Source organism: Trachymyrmex septentrionalis, unplaced genomic scaffold (genome assembly GCF_001594115.1).
Source record: "Trachymyrmex septentrionalis isolate Tsep2-gDNA-1 unplaced genomic scaffold, Tsep1.0 scaffold70, whole genome shotgun sequence".
NCBI classification, from domain to species: Eukaryota; Metazoa; Arthropoda; class Insecta; order Hymenoptera; family Formicidae; genus Trachymyrmex; species Trachymyrmex septentrionalis.
Genome location: NW_017305885.1, coordinates 2,002,888 through 2,026,484, shown reverse-complemented (window position 1 = coordinate 2,026,484; position 23,597 = coordinate 2,002,888). Strand labels below are relative to the sequence as shown.

General features: G+C 32.1%; 5 protein-coding genes across 9 annotated transcripts in view; 2 read left to right on the top strand and 3 right to left on the bottom strand.

The window, feature by feature from the left end:
• Nucleotides 1-355: 355 nt before the first annotated feature.
• On the bottom strand, nucleotides 356-5,495 carry LOC108753656 (dolichyl-diphosphooligosaccharide--protein glycosyltransferase subunit STT3A). Of its 4 annotated transcripts, none has more exons than XM_018495449.1 (12): nucleotides 5,278-5,495; nucleotides 3,846-4,007; nucleotides 3,573-3,740; nucleotides 3,325-3,485; nucleotides 2,840-3,229; nucleotides 2,589-2,742; nucleotides 2,255-2,493; nucleotides 1,962-2,126; nucleotides 1,670-1,858; nucleotides 1,210-1,429; nucleotides 734-922; nucleotides 506-651 (listed from the first exon to the last, which is right to left on the bottom strand). In XM_018495449.1, the coding sequence occupies exons 2-12, from the start codon at nucleotides 3,940-3,942 to the stop codon at nucleotides 506-508; spliced, it is 2,118 nt and encodes a 705-aa protein (XP_018350951.1). In that variant the 5' UTR covers nucleotides 3,943-4,007; nucleotides 5,278-5,495. The 4 variants fall into 4 exon arrangements, with proteins under 4 accessions (XP_018350954.1, XP_018350951.1, XP_018350952.1 ...); XM_018495450.1 differs by having other exon boundaries at nucleotides 5,285-5,495; XM_018495451.1 differs by having other exon boundaries at nucleotides 5,401-5,495.
• Nucleotides 5,496-6,530: 1,035 nt separating this feature from the next.
• Nucleotides 6,531-14,111, top strand: LOC108753689 (nuclear pore complex protein Nup205). Its single transcript, XM_018495521.1, has 10 exons — nucleotides 6,531-6,685; nucleotides 7,127-7,293; nucleotides 7,485-7,901; nucleotides 8,037-8,328; nucleotides 8,405-9,127; nucleotides 9,206-12,463; nucleotides 12,545-12,795; nucleotides 12,884-13,123; nucleotides 13,202-13,403; nucleotides 13,512-14,111. The coding sequence occupies exons 1-10, from the start codon at nucleotides 6,676-6,678 to the stop codon at nucleotides 13,727-13,729; spliced, it is 5,778 nt and encodes a 1,925-aa protein (XP_018351023.1). The 5' UTR covers nucleotides 6,531-6,675; the 3' UTR covers nucleotides 13,730-14,111.
• Nucleotides 14,112-14,455: 344 nt separating this feature from the next.
• LOC108753691 (phosphatidylinositol N-acetylglucosaminyltransferase subunit C) lies at nucleotides 14,456-16,490 on the bottom strand. 2 transcript variants are annotated; one of them, XM_018495526.1, is made up of 3 exons: nucleotides 16,345-16,490; nucleotides 16,193-16,266; nucleotides 14,456-15,353 (listed from the first exon to the last, which is right to left on the bottom strand). In XM_018495526.1, the coding sequence occupies exon 3, from the start codon at nucleotides 15,313-15,315 to the stop codon at nucleotides 14,497-14,499; it is 819 nt and encodes a 272-aa protein (XP_018351028.1). In that variant the 5' UTR covers nucleotides 15,316-15,353; nucleotides 16,193-16,266; nucleotides 16,345-16,490; the 3' UTR covers nucleotides 14,456-14,496. The 2 variants fall into 2 exon arrangements, with proteins under 2 accessions (XP_018351028.1, XP_018351027.1); XM_018495525.1 differs by having other exon boundaries at nucleotides 14,456-15,333.
• Nucleotides 16,491-16,581: 91 nt separating this feature from the next.
• Nucleotides 16,582-19,249, top strand: LOC108753692 (ubiquitin-conjugating enzyme E2 L3). The gene is made up of 4 exons (XM_018495527.1): nucleotides 16,582-16,684; nucleotides 17,055-17,150; nucleotides 18,159-18,345; nucleotides 18,548-19,249. Exons 1-4 carry the CDS (start codon nucleotides 16,658-16,660, stop codon nucleotides 18,715-18,717), a joined length of 480 nt encoding a protein of 159 aa, XP_018351029.1. The 5' UTR covers nucleotides 16,582-16,657; the 3' UTR covers nucleotides 18,718-19,249.
• Nucleotides 19,250-21,897: 2,648 nt separating this feature from the next.
• The window catches only part of LOC108753693 (cullin-3), a 9,918-nt gene continuing 8,218 nt past the window's right edge, over nucleotides 21,898-23,597 (bottom strand). Inside the window, exons 10-14 of the mRNA XM_018495528.1 lie at nucleotides 23,461-23,597; nucleotides 23,229-23,367; nucleotides 22,917-23,044; nucleotides 22,788-22,841; nucleotides 21,898-22,533 (exon numbers count right to left, since the gene is read on the bottom strand). The exon at nucleotides 23,461-23,597 is cut by the window's right edge and continues 21 nt beyond it. Coding sequence (XP_018351030.1) covers nucleotides 22,817-22,841; nucleotides 22,917-23,044; nucleotides 23,229-23,367; nucleotides 23,461-23,597 — 429 coding nt within the window. The 3' untranslated portion in view covers nucleotides 21,898-22,533; nucleotides 22,788-22,816. The remainder of the gene's footprint in view (nucleotides 22,534-22,787; nucleotides 22,842-22,916; nucleotides 23,045-23,228; nucleotides 23,368-23,460) is intronic.

The window sequence follows — 23,597 nt, the reverse complement described above, 5'->3', positions numbered from 1 at the left end:
ATTTTATACAAACAAAATAAACATACGACCCGTAATATTTTATCTATTTCTGAAAATACCTTTCTAAAAATAACTTAAAAAAGATTGCGCATTACTGCTTTAGACAATATAATCGTTTGACAATTATAGCGCATTGAATGCGAAATATTTATTATAGAGAAACAACTCTTCTATATTTAAAGCATAGGCATATGCTAACGTTCATAAACAAATGCAGTATTCTAATAGTCATGTTACTCACAATATTATGTATGATGGTTTTTAAGGACGCTGCCGAAATATGTACTAAATATCCTTCAAAATTCTAATAAATTGCGTACAGCAATATTTATATCAATGCTATTGTTTATCTTCACATTTCATTTATAAAAATTTCAGTTACAATGCGATGAACAATAATACATATATATATGTATTAATTTCCACAGTGACTGTCGCGAAATTCACATAACTGAACGTTAATATAAAAAGATTTTTGTCTATGCAATACCAGTGTCAGATTACTTTAAGCCCCTCTATTTCGTAGATCTTTCACTTTGTAAATTCGCACAAGCCAATGTTCTGTCGTATATGCTTCTTCCAATGTATTTAATTCAAAATCTTTATTTCCGATCTCCATGTTCCTTACTCTGTCATAACCTGAAGGCTTGCCTATTTAAAAAGTTGAATGACACAAGTATAATTACAAAATTAATATATGAATTGCAGTTTCAATAAAATAAAGAAATCTTACCGCCTTCGGTATAGACTTGGCCAAATCTGTAATAACACATTTTGTACATGAGACAATTGAGCAAAATTGGAGATCCCTCTTTATCTACTCTGAATTCGCCTGCGGAGTTATAATAATCCCACTCGGTTATGGACTTTCCTTTTTCTGTACTACCACCAATACGCACCATCCATAGGAACTTATTTATATCTGATTAAAATATATAATTAATGTTAATTTTTTACAATATAGTGCATAGAAATTTTTAGCATCAATCTGAATAGACTTGTCAATAGTTTAAATATTGAAGTAATTAATGTGACATGAAAACGATCAATTCAATGTAGTCGATAGATTCTAGGTTCGATCCTAATTCTCATTTCATACTTTGATTTACAAAAGATAAAGGAATAATATAAATATGTTAACTCGTTTTGGGAATAAATTAAAAGTAAAATATTAAAACATTTACAACAATTATGTTAGATTATATTCACCATCTGATGAGTAGCCAGTTAGTCCTCCAAAAATCACAAGAACATAGTTGACATCTAATTCTCTCATAATTTCGTAAGCCTTTTCCTCGGAACTGGCCATTGCCTGACCGACTCTTGATATGTGCGTATTATTCCATGTATTATTGTCTACTAAAATAGTACGATTTGCCATCGCAGTTATCTGATACCCGTAATCCCACCAAGACATTATTTTAGCATTCTGAAAAGAAGAATATAATAGAATGTATAATTTGTTTTAATGTACGTTTCCTTTTCATTTCAATTCCACATGTTCTTTTTTATTTCAATATGCAATTTTCTTTTTATTTAATTTTCTAACAAACTGTTGTTCAATATACTATCTATTTATATTTATACTTAGATAAAGACTTGAATTATAATCCAGATATTTAATCATTTGCATTTGAAATAACACAGGAAAGTGATTAACAATGCTTACCTCGGGTGTGTTCATACGTAGCCAATAATATGCTTCTCTAAAATCATCAAAAATCATTCGTCCGCCATCAGGCGACCGTGCAGATAATACAATACTAGGCGAGCTATAAGCTTCTGCTGTAACCCACGTGCAGTGAAAGGTATAAGACAGGAAGAGTATAGACATTACTATGATGAAAAATGAGGCGATCTGAAAATGTCTTTATTTCTATACGTTCTTAATTTACTTTTGCTACATCTAAATATCTTATCTTAGACATATCTAATTTTTTTTCGAAATATTAGAAACTTACCTCACTCCTCAAGATATAATTACTCTCAAATTTCTTGGCTTTCTTATCGACAACTTTTCCACTTTCTACTTGCTTCATGTAAGTAACTAGTAAAGAAGACGCTCCAATTCCACCCAAAATGCACATTACTGGAGCAAGTACTAACATTAAACGTACCATTACTCCCTAAAATATTTAAATGTAAGACATTATTTAAATTTAATGTAATATTTAATAAAAAATGAATATGTAAAAATGTATATATATGTATAAACATGTAAAATTACAATATAATCTTGTATACTTTTACTTACTGCAAAATATAAACTAGTAACTCCATACAAAATTAAGAAAATGTTCGAGTCTGTTAGCTTAGAAAAACAGAAGTATAAGCCTGATGGGAACAAAAATACAAGTATCTGCAGATCAAAGTAGAAGGAACTCCATGATGTTGGCTGATGTTCCGAAACTGAAGCAATTATTGGAATATGATTTTTTGCATAAGATGGATCGAGCAAGGAATAAAAGCGTCCAGTCCATGGTGATATTTTTCCTTAAAAGAAATTAAGCAATATGCGTGAGAGTATATCATAAATGTGAAATAATATTTTATATATATAATAGGTTAAAAAAATACATGATCAGTACCTGTAATGGTTAAAATACCACCAACTACACATGACGTTGTAATCACCACAGCAAGCAGAGCACGGAATAATATCTCAAACTCCTTTTGAGATAATTTACTCCGCAAATAATCTACTAATGCGTGAATTTGACAGAGGCCAAATACACCTAATGCCTAAGAAAAATAAACGAAATAAAATTTTACATTTCAAGTCAAATATTGACATTCACTTTTTTAATAATGCCTTATTAAAAATATTATCACAACTTACAAGCATGTGCTCAGAACTCTGAACAGGTTGAAAACCAACAAATGAGATCTGCATAGATAAAATGGTTCCCAAACAATACAAAATACTATATGCAATGTATATCCTGTGAGAAAATCTGCCAGTCACCATCAATGTTAGCACATGCAATGGAATCAAATTAATTAGAAAGACGTATCCGCCCCAAGAAGACACCATATAGAAGTAAGCCAATGCGGCGCACGTAGCCCAACATATCGCTCCTGTTTTCACAGCTTTAATCCACATGTAGTATGTAAACAGCATACAAAAAATCGCTATGCCTTCATTATCATAAGAACCTGCGACTGACCGAGATATATAACCAGGTACAATTGCAATCATTGCAGCTGCGAATAGGCCTGATGCTGAATCCTAAAAAGATAAATTGAACATGAATAGAATACTGTTACATCTTGCTTCAAATAAGATGCTATGTTCTGTATAATCAATAAAAACATAAACTATACCTTTAATTCTTTGGTAAGCAGATAGGTAATAATTGTTGTTAAACTTGAAAACAACGGAGCGAGGAAGACACAAATGTTGCGTATATCTAGTGTAATATTCAATAACCATGAGATACGATATAATGCTGCGGAAGTTATCATCAAACCAGGATATATGGTTCCTGCAAAATTAATATTTAAAATATTAAGTTTTTTCTTCTTTTCTGAGAAAATCTGTATCACAATTTATAAGCACATAAAATTAATACCTCCTATTATCCTGCCAAGTGGATACCAAACGCGATCATCAAACCAATTGTGAAAACTGTAGAATCCATTTTCAGCTAAATATTTTGTGGTACGATAATTGAAGTACGGATCAAATTCATGAATAACACTTTCAAATCTTAGCACTGAGAACAAACGTGTTGCAAATGCTGGAAAAAATATTGTAATACAAAGATGATTAAATATAACTAATTAACATTTCTTTTTTTTTTTTTTTTATCTGATAAATTAAACGAAGATAATAATAAACCTACATAAAATTGCTGCTAAGGAAAGCACAGTTAACTTTAAAAGTGTTTCTTGCTTCTGCGCCGTCATGCGCAATCCCCTTGTCTTTAGTAACGTCGCCATGTCAATGCAGAGATGTGCACAGTAATTTAAAATAAAATAAATTCTCTATCTCTTACAGCATCAATCTGCAAATAAATCAAAGCTCCTTTAAACCATCCTTCCTTCATATATACTTGTGTGTTGGCATATCAGTAAACATGCATTAGGTACTTTTCAACAAGAGACATAGATACAGTGTAACACAGTCAATTATTATATCTTATTGTTTATCAATATTTAAAAAATATAAAATAATCATTGTTACATTGTAGATGCTTTTGAGCCATGGAATAATCATATACTGTATGACACAATAATACACAATGTTAACTTGTAGCTAAAATACTGCATAGCCTTTTTATTTTATTGTCAAAGTGAAACAAAAGAAGATCTTATACACTTGTCTAAATATATCCAAATACAGTCTTAAAATCTTTCATCAAAGTACTATTTTTAAGAAGATAAATGGTAACAAAATATAAAAATTTAGTATTCATGAAGTATATAATACAAAACGATGATATAACACAGCTGGTGCTTTTCTGCAAGAGATACAGTCAACAATGATCATTTCATCTTTATTTAACATTGGTAAACAAGGATGTAACGATTTTGTATTATACCTACTTTGTGATCTGTATCTCTTGCTGGAAAGCACCTAATTTTAGCTGTGTACATTTGTATTAACTCTTGTAAACAAAGACATTTGTATAATATATCAAATGGAGTAACAATTTTACTTGTTCAAAATTTTTTGCACATCTTCCATGCTGACTCTCAATAGCCTAGATTATTTTTTTGTTATTTTAAAGAGAGAAAGTCCTTGGTAAACATATTTATTTTCTTGTATTAACTTGTGTTGTAGGAAAGTATGGAATTGTACACTGTATTAGACGATATCATCTATTTATATTACTGAAAAACATTCTCCAGCTCTTGCTAAAAAGTACCATATGTCTAGAAGATTTCTCTTTATGATATTCTTTAGGTATCTTTTAGATATGTATTTCGAAAAACATCTTTACGACGTCTTTTATATATGCACGCTGTCTAGATGCATTGCAATTGTTAATTAGAGAGGTATTGCGTAATGTACAGTAAGAGATAGATAAATCTAATTTTTAAGTGACAATAACAGGTAGTTCTATATATCTAGCTTGCATGCAATCTGAACACATGTCCGTTATTACTCGAGGAGGTTATAATCGCATTGACAGAATAAAACACCGAACGAAATGTAAGCGACGAGCGTTTCCGATCTGAAATAAACACACGCTCCCTAATTTTCGGGTGTTTGACACGCCTCTAACAACGCACATGCAACCGCAAACAATGCCGGGTAGATTCATCACTGACCACGTACACAAAATTACCGGCCGGTGACATACGTATACGTCGATTCGCATATTTTACTCTTCCGTATCGTATATATATTTAAGCGATGTGTCAACGACTTCCGAAAGTTCGGGAGAAACTTACGAAATTACTTTATACAACAAATGCGTAAACACAACGTGGCCATTTAAATAATAACAGAAACACCAGACAATTTGTTCCAAACGAAAAAGTCATAGATTATGATCCACACAACCTAAAGATGATCAAACGGCTCGAATTTTGAGAAGATGACTTTAGCGTCATCTGTAGATATCAAATCAATTACGTTGACTTGTCGATCATTATTATCGCACAATGGATCTATTAATTAAATTACGTATGTCTTTCATATTGCCTTGATTGTCTTCAATATTAATTTTAGAATTTTAAATTCTATAAAAAATATAAGCATATAATTTAAAAAAAAATTATAATTTATAGCTAAGAAACGGTTGTCATTAAAGTTCCAGAAAAGTTTCTTTGAAATAAGATCTTTAAACTTTTAATTATAAATTTTTAATTTGAAAGATTATTAACTTGTGAATCTAATTTCTCAAAAATTAGCGAAACGTTAAAAGAATATAATATTACAAGATGTGACAAGAAATGATAAATAAATTTTTAATTTTTGTGAGAATTTAAGGGGCTCTGCATAATAAAAAGAATAGGGAACAGAGAACAGAGAATAAGAATTTCAACCTATCAGAAATTATGTATGTGGAATACATAATTTCTGATAGGTTGAAATTCTTATTCTCTGTTCTCTGTTCCCTGTTCCTTTTATTGTACGGAGCCTTTAAGAATTCTTTTAGGCCGGTATTCATAGTTGGATCTTATATTTAAGATAATCTTAAGTACACTCTTAAGATGTCATGAACCAATCAGAAGGCCGCATTAACGACTTAAGACATTACTTAAGACGGCCTTAAAATAAGAACTGACTATCGGATTAGAATTTTAAGTTTAACATTTCGTATAAAAATCTCCGAATTGATTAAACAGAATAAAAAATCCTTTTATAAGATTAAAGTAGACACAAAATTAAGAAGTGGTGCAGTAGACTTTATACTAAACTTAACTTTTTTCGATTTTAGTATAAAGTCTACTGCACCACTTTTTAATCTTGTGTCTACTTTAATCTTATAAAAGGATTTTTTATTCCGTTTAGTCAATTCGGAGATTTTTATCTTGATTTTTTCTTATCTTGATATCAGTATTCGATGCTTCAATTCTCCCCATGACTCGTTCCCGCCAGACTAACCGGTACCAACCGGTATTTTATATTTTATAAGATTTATATAGTTACATTGCACTTAATTACAGTGTCTCGTTATTTCTAATTTGTTTCTGTAACGCCGTTTTTTAACGTGTAAAAAAATGTCTGAAGGTAATAGCACTTGAATGTACACGCGGTAAATTTAACCTCTCAATATTTGTAATCTTGTATCGCATGACGAACTTAACCTCTCAGTTCCTTAAAACAAGTCTTTAAATTATATCAAAGATAAATCTCACGAAATCAAGTTGTGTAATGATATATTATAATTAAGAAATTTGCATATAAGAATTAAGGAATTTGCATCTCTCATAAATCGAAACAATATTACATGTTTATCTAAGCCTCTTTATATATATTTGTAGATAAGATATATTTATTTACAAAAGTTATGCATGTAATAATAGTAATACAAATAATGATACTTATTTTATATATTGCATATTAATAAGATTTTATTTATCATATATATTTATGTATTTAATATATATTTCAATATTTACGACTATGATAATATTTTTAAATCTAAAAAAGTATTTCTATCTTATATAGATAGAACAGCAACAACAGAAGATATGTGGACTCCATATAAAGAATTGCAAAGTCTTGTTGAGAAGTATATAATATCAGTTCCTGATATTCAAGATCCTCAGTACCATGAACTTACAGAAGCTCTACGAAATCACAGACAAAATTTTCTTACTATATTAAAGAATCCGGTAAGGTTCCTTCTTATTCTTGTTATATATTAAGTTACTGTAATAAAATATTAAAACTAATATTAGAAAATATATACATTCATATATTTAAAAAATATATATAATATAATATAATAATGTTAAATATATTACAGTGCTAATTATATACACAATCTCTTAATTGTATTAATATTACATTATCTATATTTTAGCCAAAAAATATGAAAAGTCGTGAGGAAATTAAAAAAGGAGTTACAGATGGTATAACTTTTCCTGGTTTAGGTCATCAAATATTATCAAAAGAATTAGTAGACGAGACTCTCATTATATCAGATATGTATGACTTAAATGAGTTTATGGCATTGGATCTTCTCTGTACGGCTCAACTTCAAATGCCACACCATCCTGGTTTAACACGTGGTTTAACAGCTGTTCTTCTATATTATGATGGAAGAAAAGCACTGACATCAGTATTAAGAACTTTGGTGCATACTCGTATTGGTCATAGTTGGGCAGTGGATGCACCGGTCGCTCTTACAAGACATATTACAGATTATACGAATAAGTTACAAGAGGATGGCTTATTAAATAGGGTTTTATCCCTGCTAGAGGAAATGGATCCTACTAAGGTATTCTATCAAGAAAAAGATCTTAATAAAAAATTAACTATTAACTATTTATTTGATATTTTACAATTTTTATAATTTTTTATTAGATATTTGGATTATTAAAATGTATTAATCTCTCAAAATAATTTTAAATAGGAACAAGATTTACTACAACAAAATAGAGCATTAGGCGGAGCAAAACACCATCAGATGGTTATGAAACTTTATAATGACACACGACAAGACCTGGCTGATATCTTGTACTTATGGTCTGCTCAATCATCTCTTCCAAATATAATTCTATTTCGTTTATTATCTATATTGCAAACACGTCAAGTAGAATCTGAGGCAGGTGAAGGAGGACCTGACAAAGTTACACTTGCGCTCATTATGGCTGTTTTGAATGCTTTTAATTTTAGTTTCTTACATAGTCGTGAAAACGGTGAAGGTATAATATAATATATTTTATTATCAGCCTATCAACTTGAAACTCATATTAGTAAATTATAATTTATTTTTTTCAGAATTAATCAATTCAATGCCATTAATAGCAGAGAGGGAAGCACTAGAGGAACTGAATCAAAAGTTAATATCCACTAACATAAATTGGGAGAGTGCTGGATTGCGAGGAGTGATACAGTTTGCTTTAGCGATAGCTATGATTACCATCAAAACAACTACCACTCAATTCCAATCTCAAAACATTAATGCAGAAGATGAAATACTAATAGAAGCAGCTCTAGCTAACAAAGCTTTTCATTTTATGGCCGAAGTTTTGTTTAAGAATAATTGCATACATCAAGAGGAATTTTATATTCGCTATTTTCACACACTGATTTCGGACTTCATATTGTTGATGCCCGTTAAAGTCAAAGAATTACGTAGTCGCGCTGATGAATCCATGCGTTTAATTCAAGCATTTCAGCAGGAAGGCATCGAACCTCCAATGAATCTGGATAATCATTTTGAATATTTAATGTTGATGATAGCAGAACTGTATAAAGAAGATCCATTTAAACTAAATTTAGCTATGGATTATTGGTGTCATCATACTGATACGACTCATGTATCAGCTCCTGCATACATTAGTCGCCTGCCGTCTAGACAAGTTGCTTTATTTAAATTTATACGTCTTGCTGGAGAGATATTACCGGCAGGTTTATTTGTTCCATATATGAAAATGATAGCGTCTCTCGCCTCATCGCCACAAGCAGCTAGATATGCTTTTAATTTTTTTAAACCAAACGGTGAGTGTAACAATTATAAGCAAAATTTATTGTTATTTGTTTACAGTGGAAAGTTACACAAATGCATTTTTTGTGTAGGATCATCCGGTTCGACCACTATTTCATGGGATCATTTTTTCAATTCCTTAAATCGATATTATTATAATTTGAGACAGGAATTACCTCCTAGTCAGGATACAGTGTACAGGCAAAGATGTCATCCGAAAGGAATTATGCCTCAGGAAGTTAAAGGTCTCGAGGCAGTGCTATTGGTCGTCCAAGTGATAGCCAAAAATGATGAAATGTCGAGAATTGCAATATGTGATCACCCAAATTGGAAAATTTTACAGTCTTTGATCGGCTTAGTGAGTTGTGCGATGCCGATACCTTTGAAGGGTGTGCTAGTAAGAACTCTTGCAGCACTGGCCAGATCACCAGAAAGTTCCTCTATTGTTTGGCAAAGCTTGGAGGCTGCTCAGTTTTTGTGCACTATACCAACAACGAGTAGTTATCAGCCGAGAGGTGTGCAAACGGAATTAGAAGAGATCGAATCTAGGAACGAGGAGTATCCGTTAACACGTGCCATGTTAGAACTATTAGATGTACTTACTGATTTCCCAATACCACGTCTGCTGGGTGTAGGCCAACGAAATCCAGGATTTGATCCGTATTTGCATTTCATTATCAATACTGTCTTTCTAAGATTTCACACTCGTTCGTACAAAAATCCTGCTGAAAAGTGGGAGGTAGCGGAAGCTTGCTTGAAGATATTCTCAAAATTGATAAAGCAGTACGAACCAACTGTTGAAGATTTTGTGGGCTGCAAAGTTGAGTTACAAGGCGGCGAGTCCACCTTGGTCAATTCGGCTCCGGGATATCACTTAATGACGCAATTACACACTAATTCGGAGCTATTACACGTGATATTATATATCATGGATGAGGGTTGCAATCATTTCGATACTTACGACAGTTTTCCAGGCAAAAAGTATCTCGAAAGTTGCAGTCTTTATTGCTTGGAGATATTGGAGCGTGGATTAAAGATGCAAATCAATTATATGACGCAGTTGACTGTCATACCTGTAAACAAAATTATGACTGGACTGTCACGTTTGCTACTAGGGGTGAACCCTCGCACGGGTAAACCAGATCATATGATTAATATCGTCAAATATGTTTCTTACAATTCATGGCTACCGAAACAAGCTTTTGTGGCAGTTGGTGTTATTCATGGTGTGACTAATGAGCCTGGAGCAGATTCTGAATTGCTATCGACGTTTACAGCAACTTCTACTTTAGCGACGAATGTCAGGCACGGCTTTGTGGAATGCCTAGACGCGGATAATATCTCAGAGGATGACGACGAGACAATTAGAATGGATGATCAGAGCAGGCAGATTGGAAATTGCAAAGAAAGAATTCTACTCTTGATGATGCACAGTATCACACGGCCTGCGCCAAATCTTGCTCATTACTTGCTCGGTTTTGAAATAACTAAGGACATTAGGAAAACCATTATTCAGCAGCCGGGAATCCTCGGATTCCCGCGTACTTGTCTGCACTCCATACTGGGCATTTTGGAGCAATCTCTTGAGCGCGGTCGCGACAAAATAACTGAAGCTTGTTATTGTTACCTTCATACATTAGCGGCTAATAGCAAAACATCAACACCTGTTCTCAGATTTTTACGTACTACGAGTAATCAGGACTTCGTGCAGAGACATCTTTCAAAATTACCATTTCAAGGGCTAAATAAGTCGACTGAGCTTGGCTGTATGTCTTGGTTGTTGAAAATAGCAGCTATCGAGTTGCGAGTCGCTGGTGGTAGTTTACAGACTTCTCTGATTCACCGATTGGTGGGAAGTTTCAGTCAGGACAAGGACCAGATTGTACCTTCTCAGAAGCTTCTGATGGATCTCTTACATTACATCGATTTCCAATTATATCTGGAACCTACGAAATCATGGGAATTCTTCGATCCATCAGAAATTGAGAAGGTACAGAGTAAATGCAGTATTCCAGTCGCATTAATGGGCGGTCCATCACTCATCGATATCAGGAAACTACATTCTCTCATCACCGAAGAATTAACGGTTACGCAGAGCAGCGCAACTGCTACCCAACGCAAGCTTATGCAGCAGGAAGTGAAGTTTATACTTGCACATGCTTTGAAGAAGAATCAGACGAAGGTCTTATCCTACGCAACTGTTAAATTCGTAGAGGGTTGGTGCCAAACTACAGAGATACTTTTCTCCGTTGCGACGAATCAACAATTGCCGGTGGCTCAAAGGCAAAATCTTCTGCTGAATTTGTCGCATGACTTGCTACAGAAGATGACGTCCTGCGAAGCTTTGAGTGAGATTAAAACGTTAGTATCCGGCACAGTTCTAATGCTACTGGTAAACTTACGAAACAGTTTTGTGATTCAATCGGACAACGAGTTACTGCCATCATCACCATCCAACACAACGATGATGAAAATTATTTTAAGTCACATCTTACAATGGATCATAAACGCTGGTGCATCCTCGCAGAAAGTCGTGACACATCTTTATGCGGCTTTATTAAACTTTTTGAGTATCGTTGGCTTAGAAAAATCCGAGCACATAAATGCGATTGATTCTATGTATATTAGCCAATTGGACAATTCATTAAACAAGCTTATGCCCGTGCAGGAACGCTCACAACGTTACGCGACGATTCAGGTCATCAACAGTTTCGGAAATCAGTTAATGGATATTTTATGCCACAATTGCTCGGGTGGACACGACGTGTGTAAAATGCTCGCGTTGTCCTGCCTGGACAAAATCTTAGAATTGGATTATGATAACGCGTGGATGATCTATTTAGCAAGCAGAGGCTATTTGAAGCATATGATAGACAGTCTATTGGAATCAGACAATTTATTGCGAGACATGCTGCAACCGGAGCCGCAGTCGATGCGGCCTTTGTACCTGTACGAAGCAAAGATGGCAATCTTCTGTAGGATGGCATCAACGAGATCAGGCGCAGAGAACTTACTGGAGAACAAGATCTTGTCCTGTATGTCCAGTATGTGCGCATTTGGTCAGCATCCTGACGTGAACCAAGGCTTTGAGGGCGGCGATTATTCGTTCATACCTTCGGTCGGGCAACGCTATCAGCAAATTTTCTTACCAGCTTTATATCTCTGCGATGCTCTATTCACCACGCTAGGAACGGAGAATCAATCGTGCGCCGTGCAAGTTTGCGGATTTCTACAGAGTCACAGGGACACTGTGGAAATGGCTCTAAGAAATGCAGTCTCGCACGTCAATGTCCTTTTCTTAAAGGAAATTGCGTGTCTCACCGGTGTAATATCTAGATCTGCTAATATAGGTTTGTATACTTATTATAAAATAACTATTGTGAATTGTTCTTACATTATTATGCGCTCATCTAAATGTAATTGCTTTTCAGATATGTACAAACTCGTGGATGAAGAATTGGCAAAAATAAACATAGACGATTACAAATTAGAGAGCAGCACTGGGATGAGAGAGTTGCGAGCGCATCTGTACCGATTACAGAAGTCGATGTTGTCGTTGTTAAACAAATTTCAATTGCAGTCGATTCCGATAAATCACAATTACCAGCAAGCCGACGCAAACCAGCAATATATTTCTTGCATACAGATAGTTGCTAACGTCATGCTGTATACACGTAATCAAGTAATGTCCTAAAATATAGTGAAATTGTACATGACAATCTACTAGAAACACTTTTACAAATTCTCATATTACAAATGAATGCTTTCAGATGCAACATAGTCGTATGGATCAGAAAATACGGAATGTGCTATTCGATCCTCATTTAATACCAAAACCTGGAAGAAAGCAGGACAAACTGAAGGATACCTCTGGTGGAGTGTGTTTAGGCACAATTGTCGAACAGTTGGTTTCCGTGACAAATTTGCTGCACACTGAGTTGCCGCATATTGATTCCTTAATAAAGAAAGCCCAAGTGATAACCGACATGAGTACAGCGGAATTAAAGAAAGTAAGTAAATCTTTCAATTGACTTTATTACTCATGTAATACATATATTAAAGTTTAATACTATTGTTTTTATTGATAGTACATGTCTGAAAACGAAGTAGAACTCGATATAGGAAAACAACGAATACTTGTTGAACAAAAATTAAATCGCTGGATAAAAGATAAACGACAAAGCATAAAGTATTGCTCTCTTATAATAGAGCACGCTTTGTACATTCTTTGGAGTCACTTAGATTTTTATACTATGCAAGTCATATCACGGCAAACCCAAAGAGTGCACGGTTAGTGAAATATTCAATTTTTCATTATAAAGAATAAATTTGCGTTTATAGTGTACATCTTATAAATCTTCATAAAAATTGAATATTCTAATATGTTTATTCATATAGTATCTTCGGGTGGTGTTGACGAAAGCATGATAGAATGGAAAGTTTCGTCAGAAACGCTAATGGAGCTGAAGCAAGGACTTGTTTCTACATTTACGGATACTTTCATCACACAATTGATGGACACAACACACAGTGAATACGCAACAGTGGATCGTAGCTTTATCGAAGCTCTCATAAGACGAATTAAAAGATTGTTACAATTTATAATTATAAAATAATGAAGAATTAACGTTTGCATCTACGGACATAGTTTCAATTAATTAAATTTTTTTTTTATTGTACTTTATATATTCCATTTATCATTAATCACCATTTATTATATAGAATAGATATGAACAGTATTTACTTTACTGAAATCGATTAAATTTTATGTAGGGTAAAGCGGAGTTATTCCATCAATTTCAAATTTAATCACGGAAACTGTGGCAGCAAATTATTTTCCTTTGCAGTAACGTGCTTACAACTACGTTGCATGTACAATTGTTTGAAAACGTAAACACGACTTTCTAATGTTGAATATGTCATTTTTCTCATCATGGAATCTACGCCGTTTAAAAACATAAATACTATCGGTAGCCAGTTGCTTTATGAATAAAAAAGCCTCGCTCTATCCTATGTAAAATCAATTTTGATCTGTTTATATAAATGAATCAAAGAAAATTATAATCATTTCCTTATATCATTCATTCTCTTTTACACTTCTTGCAAAATATGTTAGTAGATTATATTAACTTTCTTCTTCCAAGTTCTCTTTTTCTGACATTTTTGTATTTTGTAATGAAATATATTGTCAAATTATTTATTACATGAATATAATAGATAAACAATATGTAAAGATGTGATAAATATAAAATATTGTGTATTTATTACATTTATATTTACTATAAAAAGTACACAATTTTAAATTACGTATTTGTTAATATATACATATTCAAGTTTATAACTATGATTGATACTCTTAAAAAAATGTAATTCTATTCTTTTTTTAAGAAGCGATTACTGCCTCGTCCCAAGGACCATAAATGTTATCTTTATATTTTTGACACCTGATATACCAGAGTGGACAAATGAAATGGATGAATATTACAGCAATAATAAAAACGTAAGAAAATATTTGTGAAACATGTAAAAGTAAATATATGGTACCAATTGTCAGAACAGTTGATATAATAATTTGATTATTTATTTGCGACAGTAGATAAGGTAATAATACAAAGCACTGAACTGAAACTGTTAAAAGCGAAAAGGCATGTAATGGTGATGCTAATCTAGAGGCCAACATTAACGAGCCAAAGATTGAAGAAGTTATGGACAAAGAGTCTGAAAGAAAGATATGTGACGATCCATATTTGCTGAATATTAAATGGGTCAAGAACATAAATATCGTCATAGCATATATTGTATCGGTACTGATTGTTTCTGTCAAAGTTTTTAAAATGGGTGATAATATATATCCAAACGTTAGAAATATTAATACTGTCCACAGATCCTTCGTTGGTTTTACAGATCGATCTAGTACTTTCATGTTGTATGTAAAATATCCAAGAATCGTCAACATGCTCCCTGATATTACGATAACATTCGGAGTGGTCCATTCGTTGTTTAGCCAAATAAATACCATGACGAAAAGTACAACGACACTCAATCTCGTGGATATGCTGGCACCCAAGTTTATCGCTTCTATTATCGTTACATTATTCGGTTTTATATTTTTACGTAATTGCTCTAAGAAGGAACTGTCCGTGTAATTATCCGGCAATCCGTAATTTTCATACAAATTTTTCTGCCACTGTACGTCTTTCATTCTGAGCTAAGTATACACCTTTAAAAAAATTTTTATTTCTATAAAATTTCAAATAAGTTTATGTATCTATCAAAACACTTAAAATATTAAAATCTCTCATTAGTTAACAATAATATAAAAATCTCTTATTCATGGATGTAGCCAGGAGGAGCAAAGGAGTCTCTCTCTACATCTTAAAAAATAAAGATAAAATCCCGCTTAAATGCTCAATAAGTATTTATAAAAAATTAATTTTGATAAAAAAGAAAGAATCGGAGGTGAAAGTTACAGAAAGATTATAAATGAAAACCCCAGTGTTCTAAATTTAAATTTTTTATTTAGAGAATCAGTTTACAATTTTAAGAAAAAAATAAATTAGTAAATAATATTAAATACAATCTTTTAAAATCATAATATAAATACAACAAATTGAAAATAAAAATCCTAAATGATCAAACTGGATTTTTAGCTTAAATAATTCTGTGTGAATTTATATATTATATCCATTGCAGGATTGGATGTAGTATATAAATGTAATATACAATATAAAATCACACGGAATTAGTTAAACACTAAGTATCCAGCTTGACTGTTTAGAATCTTTTTGGATTTGTTGTAAATTAATAAATTAAATGTGACTTTGTGAATTGTCTACCAGTAATTCATAATTAAAAATAATAATATAAAACAAAACAAATCCACCATTCCATACCACTCAACTACTCTTTTCATCCCAAAGTTCAAAAGTCATAACTCTAATTTGGCCCTTCCTGAACAAAATCCTGGCTACGCCCATGCTTTTATTAACAATAATAATATTAAAATCTCTCATTAGCTAACAATAATATTTAAATCTTTCATTAATTAATAATAATAATGATTATATGCAACTGCTTACCGCTTCTCACGAGAAACTACTACTAACTAAACTCCACATCCTTTTTACATTTCTGTGGACTTTGCCAATGGAAACTGAAATAGAATCGTATTTTTTTTTAAATCTCAACTGGGATCATTAAAGTTACATTTACTGAAAATTATTTGACATACATCACAAAAACGTCATATTTTTCCTTTCGTGATCACAGCTGATTACAGCTAATTCGAGTAAGCAGCCGTGGGTAACTCCTTGTACATGTACGAATATTCGAGGTGAGCGCAAACGACATGACCGATCGTCGCACTCGCTGACGCTGCAGCACGTCGCCATCTTTTCCCTCGTCTGGGAAACCCACCCGTCGGGGAGAATTATCATCCTCCGAGATCTTGCGCCCTGGGAAATTTGTCAGAACTATCCGCGGGAGACGCGCACTGGCGGCGGACTGAGCAAGTTTTGCTGCTTTTAGTGGAATTTATTTTCAAAATGGCTGCTACGAGGAGGCTGCAAAAGGTAAATTCGAGGTAGCCGTCGTGAATCAGTCCTGCGAAATTCAACGAGGTCGGTCGTGGCGAGCGTCATCGCGGACGCCCTTTCTCACGCAAACGGTCGGTGCTCTCCCCCCTCCAGCGGGCACGGGTTCTCGCACGTCAGTACCCGGTCCTCGCCTCGTCACTGACGTCGATTGGGCCGTCGACACTCTTATATAGTCATTTATAGTCCCTTCGTCGACTCGGGAAGGTCGTCCTTACGTTTCGGGCCTGTCCAGCGTGCATCGTGCCCTCCCCCTCCCTTCACTTCTCTCCGTTCGGTCTCGAAACCCGGTGCGACGAAATGACCATGGGACCCCGCAAAGCACTCAACCTGTGATGACTTTTTCCAGGAACTCGGCGACCTCAGGGCGTCGGCGATGAAGAACTTCACAAATATTCAAGTAGACGAGTCCAATATCCTCAACTGGCAGGGCCTGATATTGCCGGTACGTTGACGCACGCCGTCGTCGTATCCTCCGGGGGAATACGTAACCTAAAATACGCGCGCGCACGGGTGCAAAGTGCACGTCCGTGAGTCCTCGTGTGACTCTGTGATTCGTCTCGTTCCTCTCTCAAGTTTATTTCTTACGTTTCTTTCATATTCAAGATGGGAGCGTAACTTATTCTTGAGAGAGAGGAAAAAAAATAAAAGATGTAATTATTTAATGCATATCTAAAATACATTAATTGGATCAAGTGAATTTGTACACGTTCATCATTTAATCGCTTTAATTCGGACACTGATAAAATCGATTCGATCTGTTTTTATCCTTTGTATGGAAAACATTTTCAATATGAGTGGAATATTCATTTTCAAAATCATAGAATACATTTCGATATTCCACGCTGGAAAGTCATTTAAATGAATGTATGAAAATTTATATACTTGATTAGCGATATGTAAATACTGGATAAGTTTGTTGCATTGGATAAGTTTATATTGAAGAATATAATGTATAAGAATATAATGTACAATATGTTAATTATATATTATATAATTTGTAGACTGTAATCTCTGTGTATAAGATTGATTGTAACTATTATATTTTAGTAGAATATCATTTAGAAACATTTCTTAAGTGAATATGTATAAGGAAGGTATCCTCCTTCCTTATTATAACGTATTATTTTATGCATGTGGTTGAATAACATTATAATTTTTTTTTCAAATGCGATAACAGGTCTATTCTTTGTTGCTCCACTGGATTAAAATTTTCTCGTTTTTGCTAAAATTAGACCTGATTTTTTTTTATAGTTCTCGATTTATCTTCTTTTTGTTTTTATATTGAAAAGATGAACTGTACAAGAAGTTCTCTTTAAAAGAGAACAAACCCTTTATCTATTTCATTTTAAGAACAGTTGGTACATAATTAAGCTACGAAGAACAGACCTAATATGTGATGCATATTATTTTACTGGTAATCAGTAGAAAAATAAGATGTTTTCTTCCATAGGACAATCCACCTTATAACAAAGGCGCATTTCGCATCGAAATCAATTTTCCCGCAGAATACCCCTTTAAACCACCAAGAATAAATTTCAAAACAAAGATATATCATCCGAATGTAGACGAAAAGGGTCAGATATGTTTGCCAATTATAAGTGCGGAACACTGGAAACCAGCTACAAAAACGGACCAAGGTCAGTTCGTGCATTTTCATTGATGATTACTTTATGTTTTGATAACGATTTGGAAAAACGCGCTTCTCTCTAAAGTTTAAATATAATTGCTGTTAATTGCAATTTACAAAAATTATATTTCTAAAAAAGAACAAACTCATATTTGTTTTCTAAGAAAAGCGAAAAATATCTCTTCAATTAAAAATGCTATTTACATTTACAGTGATCCAAGCTTTGATAGCATTAGTGAATGATCCTGAGCCCGAGCATCCCTTAAGAACGGATTTAGCTGAGGAATTTCTGAAGGATAGAAAAAAGTTTTTAAAAAATGCTGAAGAATTTACGAAAAAGCATGCCGAGAAGAGGCGAGAATCATCATCTTCTAACGAATAACCCCGAATGATAGCTTTACTTACCATCACCACCACGATGCCTGCCGCCTGTCAGCTGATTTAAACTCAAGCCAATGTATACCTATCTGTTAATCCCCGTGGAATCTCACAGATTCTCAAGTTGAGATGACTCTGTACAGTATTGGTTAACACCGACGATATGAATATACGCAAATTGTAATGTTTATAAGAAGTGGGATGAACTTTTCAGAGTACAGTAAATTATGATAAATAACTGTATCATATTGTATACAATTTATACTTGAAGTCATATGCAATTATACTTTGATTTATCATCGACAGATCGTTACATTCCAGCTTGATCCTGTAGGAATGTATACGATGATGAAAATGGTTCAGCATAGAGACGTCATGTTTGTCAGATATAGCAGCGTATGTAATACAGTATGTATTAAAGTACATATAATTTCCAATGTCGTTTAAGATGTTAATTTATAATTGCATTTCGCGCGCGAATTTATAGCTACTGCTTTATAACTGTTACTAATCTTAAGATTACAAATAATAAAAGAGAAACATTTATTTTCAATTTTTAATCAGTTTCATAGTAATTTGAATTGTAACAAATTAAAATTTTTTTCAATCTTGTGATTTTTATGATACGTGAATACAATTTTACGTTCTTCACATTGATTAATTTAATTTGATATATAAATTTTTTATTATTAACTCCAAGTGATAAGTTAATTTTCAATATCCAAATGTAAGATTTAGATTTTCTTCGCAGATGTCTCTGCAGATTTTATTTTATATGCTGTACAGAACTGTATCGAATTATCTTGGAGTACTTTAATATAAAATCTGATACATAAAATTTATTTACAGCGTTGTTTGACATGCTTTATTACTGAAAAACGTAAGAACCAAGAAGTAAAATGTTAATTTCTTTTCAAACGTTCGTTTAAAAAACATTATACCATAAAAAATAAGTGAAGTAATTAACAAAGTTACAACATAAATATAATTGAGAACATTGGAAAAGGGTCTCTAGTCATTTTTCTTTCCATTTGATTATTACAATTTCTGATTTCCACAGTGGGTTTAAACGGCTTATATTACGTGAAAGTTGTGTGAATATTCTTTTTATATGGCCTGGTAGTATACTTGAATGGGCAAAGAAGTTATAACTTCTATATTAAGTATATGTAATATAATATATATAACATAATATATAATACGAAATTGACAAAAGCTCCAATTGCTGGAAATGTCTTCTTTGTACTATGTGTGCTGTGTTTACCGAATACTTGTATAGAATTAAGAAATATAATATTTCAAGAGTAATAAGTTACATATTTTGATATAAACAACGTGCTATGAATTATTTCTCCCATTTAATGTATTTTTATGAGAATTTCTGTGTGATTATGCGAAATGATATTCATTATTTAGATTTCAATCTGTGATTCACATTTATGCAATAATTTATGACATTTTGAAAAGTATATAAAATACTAATGAAATTTTACTTTCATATTTATTTTTTAACAGCACATATAGATAAACAATTGTTTGTAAAATGCTATGAAGATTGAAAATGCTTAACAAGAAAATTTTTTTGTTAAAAATCTTTAACATTGTGAACGCATATACATATATATTTAATAACAAATTATTTTGTTACTAACAATTATGAAAATGACAAAATCGTGTTTTTATTGTTTTTGAAATTTTTGTCCTGTATTATATTCAAATTTCTTGAGACAATAAAACATTAACCATTATGATCGTTAATGTATCTGAAACATTGTAAAAATATTAATTGAATACTATTCATTATATTGGATATTATTACTTGTGTGAAAAATTTATACAGCTATTGTGCATATATGTGAATTGTATTCTCAACTGATGATAAACTTACAGTTCTATTGTTAAATCGTATGAATAACATTAGCATTTATTTTTATATTAGTATTACAAATATTAAGCCTATTCTACAATGTGTTCTTTGTTTCCTGTTTCTTGCTTTTTACATCTTACTTTTTTTCCTCTTTTTACCACTATTTTATCGACAATTTTCTGCTACACATTTCTCGTTTCTTTCAAAGTTCGTGAACTTTTATCTCGAGCGATAGAAAACAAAAAACAGGATAAGAGACAAAAAAAGAAAAGATGTAAAAAATAGCAGAAAGCAAAAAACAGGAAGCAAAAAGCACATTGTAAAACAGGTTTTATACATTATGTGTGCGTGTGAAAAGAGTGTGTGTGTGTGTGTGTGTGTGTGTGTGTGTGTGTGTGTAGATATATACATATATATGTATATATAATGTCACAGTCAAAGTGTTAACTTAGTAAATGTATACATTTTGACTAGTAAGTATATACATTTACTAAAGTTTAACACTTTAACTGTGATATGTATATAAACTTGACGAGAATAATTTTTGAGGGAAAAAATAGATATTTTGTATCTATATATATCTAGCGTATTAAATTTTGTATAGAAAATTAATGCATTGGGATGAGTGTTTCAGAAATAATAAGTGCTGTTATAGAATTTCAATTTTATTAAGTTTTGTGTAAGAAAGGATAGAACTTTCATTTAAATATTAAAACTCCATAATAAATAAAAAGAGAATACAAATAAAAATAAAATTGCGACACTAATCATTCGCCTTTCTTCACTATAATATAAAACCGTGCAATACAAGTTTAAATTGAACTTTAGCAGTTTATTAAGATCTTCATCTTTATTTAATCTCATGCGCACAATATACCGTTAACAAATTCTGCATCTCTAGATTTGTAGATCCCACTTTTGGCATACTATAATAAATATTTCGTATTGTCAAAACGATCAGTATTGGATGAAATTGCAATGAAATAATTGAGAAGCTAGGTGGAAGAGGCAGAAGCTGTTAAGTGTTTGTCAGCATTAAAAAGTGTATGTTTCTTATTATATAAATTCAAATTACATATTTAGATAAATATAAAGCATATATTAACTTATACTACAAAATGCACTTGGTAGATGAATGTTAACGCTTACGTATGATTCATTTTATATAAGAAAGTAAACTTAATTTATATTCAGGGGTGTGGAGTGCAGATTTCAAAAATAATATTAAATTGTTGGAAATGAGAGACAAGTATATTCTTAATAATACATTCACATTACTTATTTACATATATAATTGATAGACATCAACGTAAATAAAACTATATGTAAATGTACCATTTTTCTTCCTAAATTCACGATATATTCAGATAGCATTTATGTTTTATCATAGACAATCACAGTCTTACAATTGTAGAAAAATTCCTAACTGCAATATTATCAATGCATATCGTCTTCAGTAACTTAATTGTATCTCGCATTATGAGAAACGCACGTTAACTAAAATCTATCTGATTTAGAATACATATTTATTATAATGAGTACTCACATGTATTACACATCTATTGTAATACAAGCGTAAGTCAAACAAATGCGCATGTAACTAAAATGTAAAAAGTTGAAGAGTAGACACTACGCCGTTATTAAAAAAAAATCAATTTTTCCCTGGTTTAAATCTAAGTGCATCATTCCTTTGACACATCGACCTTTTCCACCAAACTAGTCAATTATCAAAAGAATATCTTGCCATTTATTTCAATCACAGGGATGTTCCATGATAACAAGCGTAAGATGTCTAATTCAAAGTAAATATTTAATAATAAATATAAATACACGTCTTACAGTTTTCAGCCAATAATGGTCTATCCTTTATTTTTTTCTTTAACAATATGTATCTGTAAATTATCGATCGACTGTAATTTATATATTTTTTTTTATTTTCCCAATTATATATTCCTGTAAAAAACATTATATATCATAAATTTGAAATAAATGTTACTAATTATCAGAATATTACAAACTCTATATCATTTTCTTGTTGGCATGGAATACCCCTTGCATATAATTCACAACCAAAAAATGAGAATAGCAACGAGAAGATAACAATAATGATACCGCAAATGATGATGGTGTAATAATGATTCGGTGAATAAAATATGAAGAATCATTAATGTGTACTAAGAAGATATATATTATTACAAATTACTTACATGTTTGTACACATCCAATATATTCAGCATTAAGCAACATATGTATACATCTTTCTGTAAATTATAGAGTGTATCATTAGTTTATATTTCTATACGTATTAGTAACAATATATATCATGTTTTACATACCGATCTTCCGGTGTACGAGCCAAGTATTCTCGTTCGATTAAGCCTTCGATACGTTTTTTAATTATTACAGGTGAAGGCAAAAATCGACCTCTTAACTGTTCTGTTACTTCTGTTACCAGTATATTGTGCTAATAAGAGAAAATAAATTAATATTATACTCATATATTTTACGTATATTGCAATTTATATCAAATATATTTTTTACATTTATCAAAAATATATTTTTTACATTTCCAAAAAATAAATTAATCATGTTTGATAAAGAGAGAGATAAATTTATATTATTTATAAAAAAATTTATAAATTACATACAGCCATACGCTTTCGGGCTTTCATAATTCGTACGATAGCTGCTTCAATCTCATGTTTCCGATCTTCATCGACTTTATTGCGCGTTTCTCTTCTCTCGGGTTCAGATTCTCCCTTCGCTGCTACGGTCTGGATCTTTACTCTTAATAAAGAAATACAAATATTCAGTAAAAGATGATTATTAATATATGATTATTAATATATGTTCATTATTTATAATATAGAAATATAATACCTATGTAATTTGCTGGTAAAACTATCGTTTACACAGAAACAATTCGTAGATTCGATTTCCTTGGTACGAGGGTGTTTAAGTAAAATTCTTTGTGTAGCTTTACCCATAGCAAGAGATTGTAATGCTCTAACCAAGTC

Coding starts and splice junctions, on each gene's coding strand:
- LOC108753656 (XM_018495449.1), bottom strand. CDS start 3,942: ATGGCGACGTTACTAAAGACAAGGGGATTGCGCATGACGGCGCAGAAG. Junction 3,486..3,572: donor ACTTGGCAGGATAATAGGAG/GTATTAATTTTA, acceptor TTAATTTTGCAG/GAACCATATATCCTGGTTTG. Junction 1,859..1,961: donor ATTATATCTTGAGGAGTGAG/GTAAGTTTCTAA, acceptor AGACATTTTCAG/ATCGCCTCATTTTTCATCAT.
- LOC108753689 (XM_018495521.1), top strand. Junction 12,796..12,883: donor TGCTGTATACACGTAATCAA/GTAATGTCCTAA, acceptor GAATGCTTTCAG/ATGCAACATAGTCGTATGGA. Junction 13,124..13,201: donor GTACAGCGGAATTAAAGAAA/GTAAGTAAATCT, acceptor TTTTATTGATAG/TACATGTCTGAAAACGAAGT.
- LOC108753692 (XM_018495527.1), top strand. CDS start 16,658: ATGGCTGCTACGAGGAGGCTGCAAAAG. Junction 17,151..18,158: donor GGCAGGGCCTGATATTGCCG/GTACGTTGACGC, acceptor TTTCTTCCATAG/GACAATCCACCTTATAACAA. Junction 18,346..18,547: donor AGCTACAAAAACGGACCAAG/GTCAGTTCGTGC, acceptor TTACATTTACAG/TGATCCAAGCTTTGATAGCA.
- LOC108753691 (XM_018495526.1), bottom strand. CDS start 15,315: ATGAAAGACGTACAGTGGCAGAAAAATTTGTATGAAAATTACGGATTG.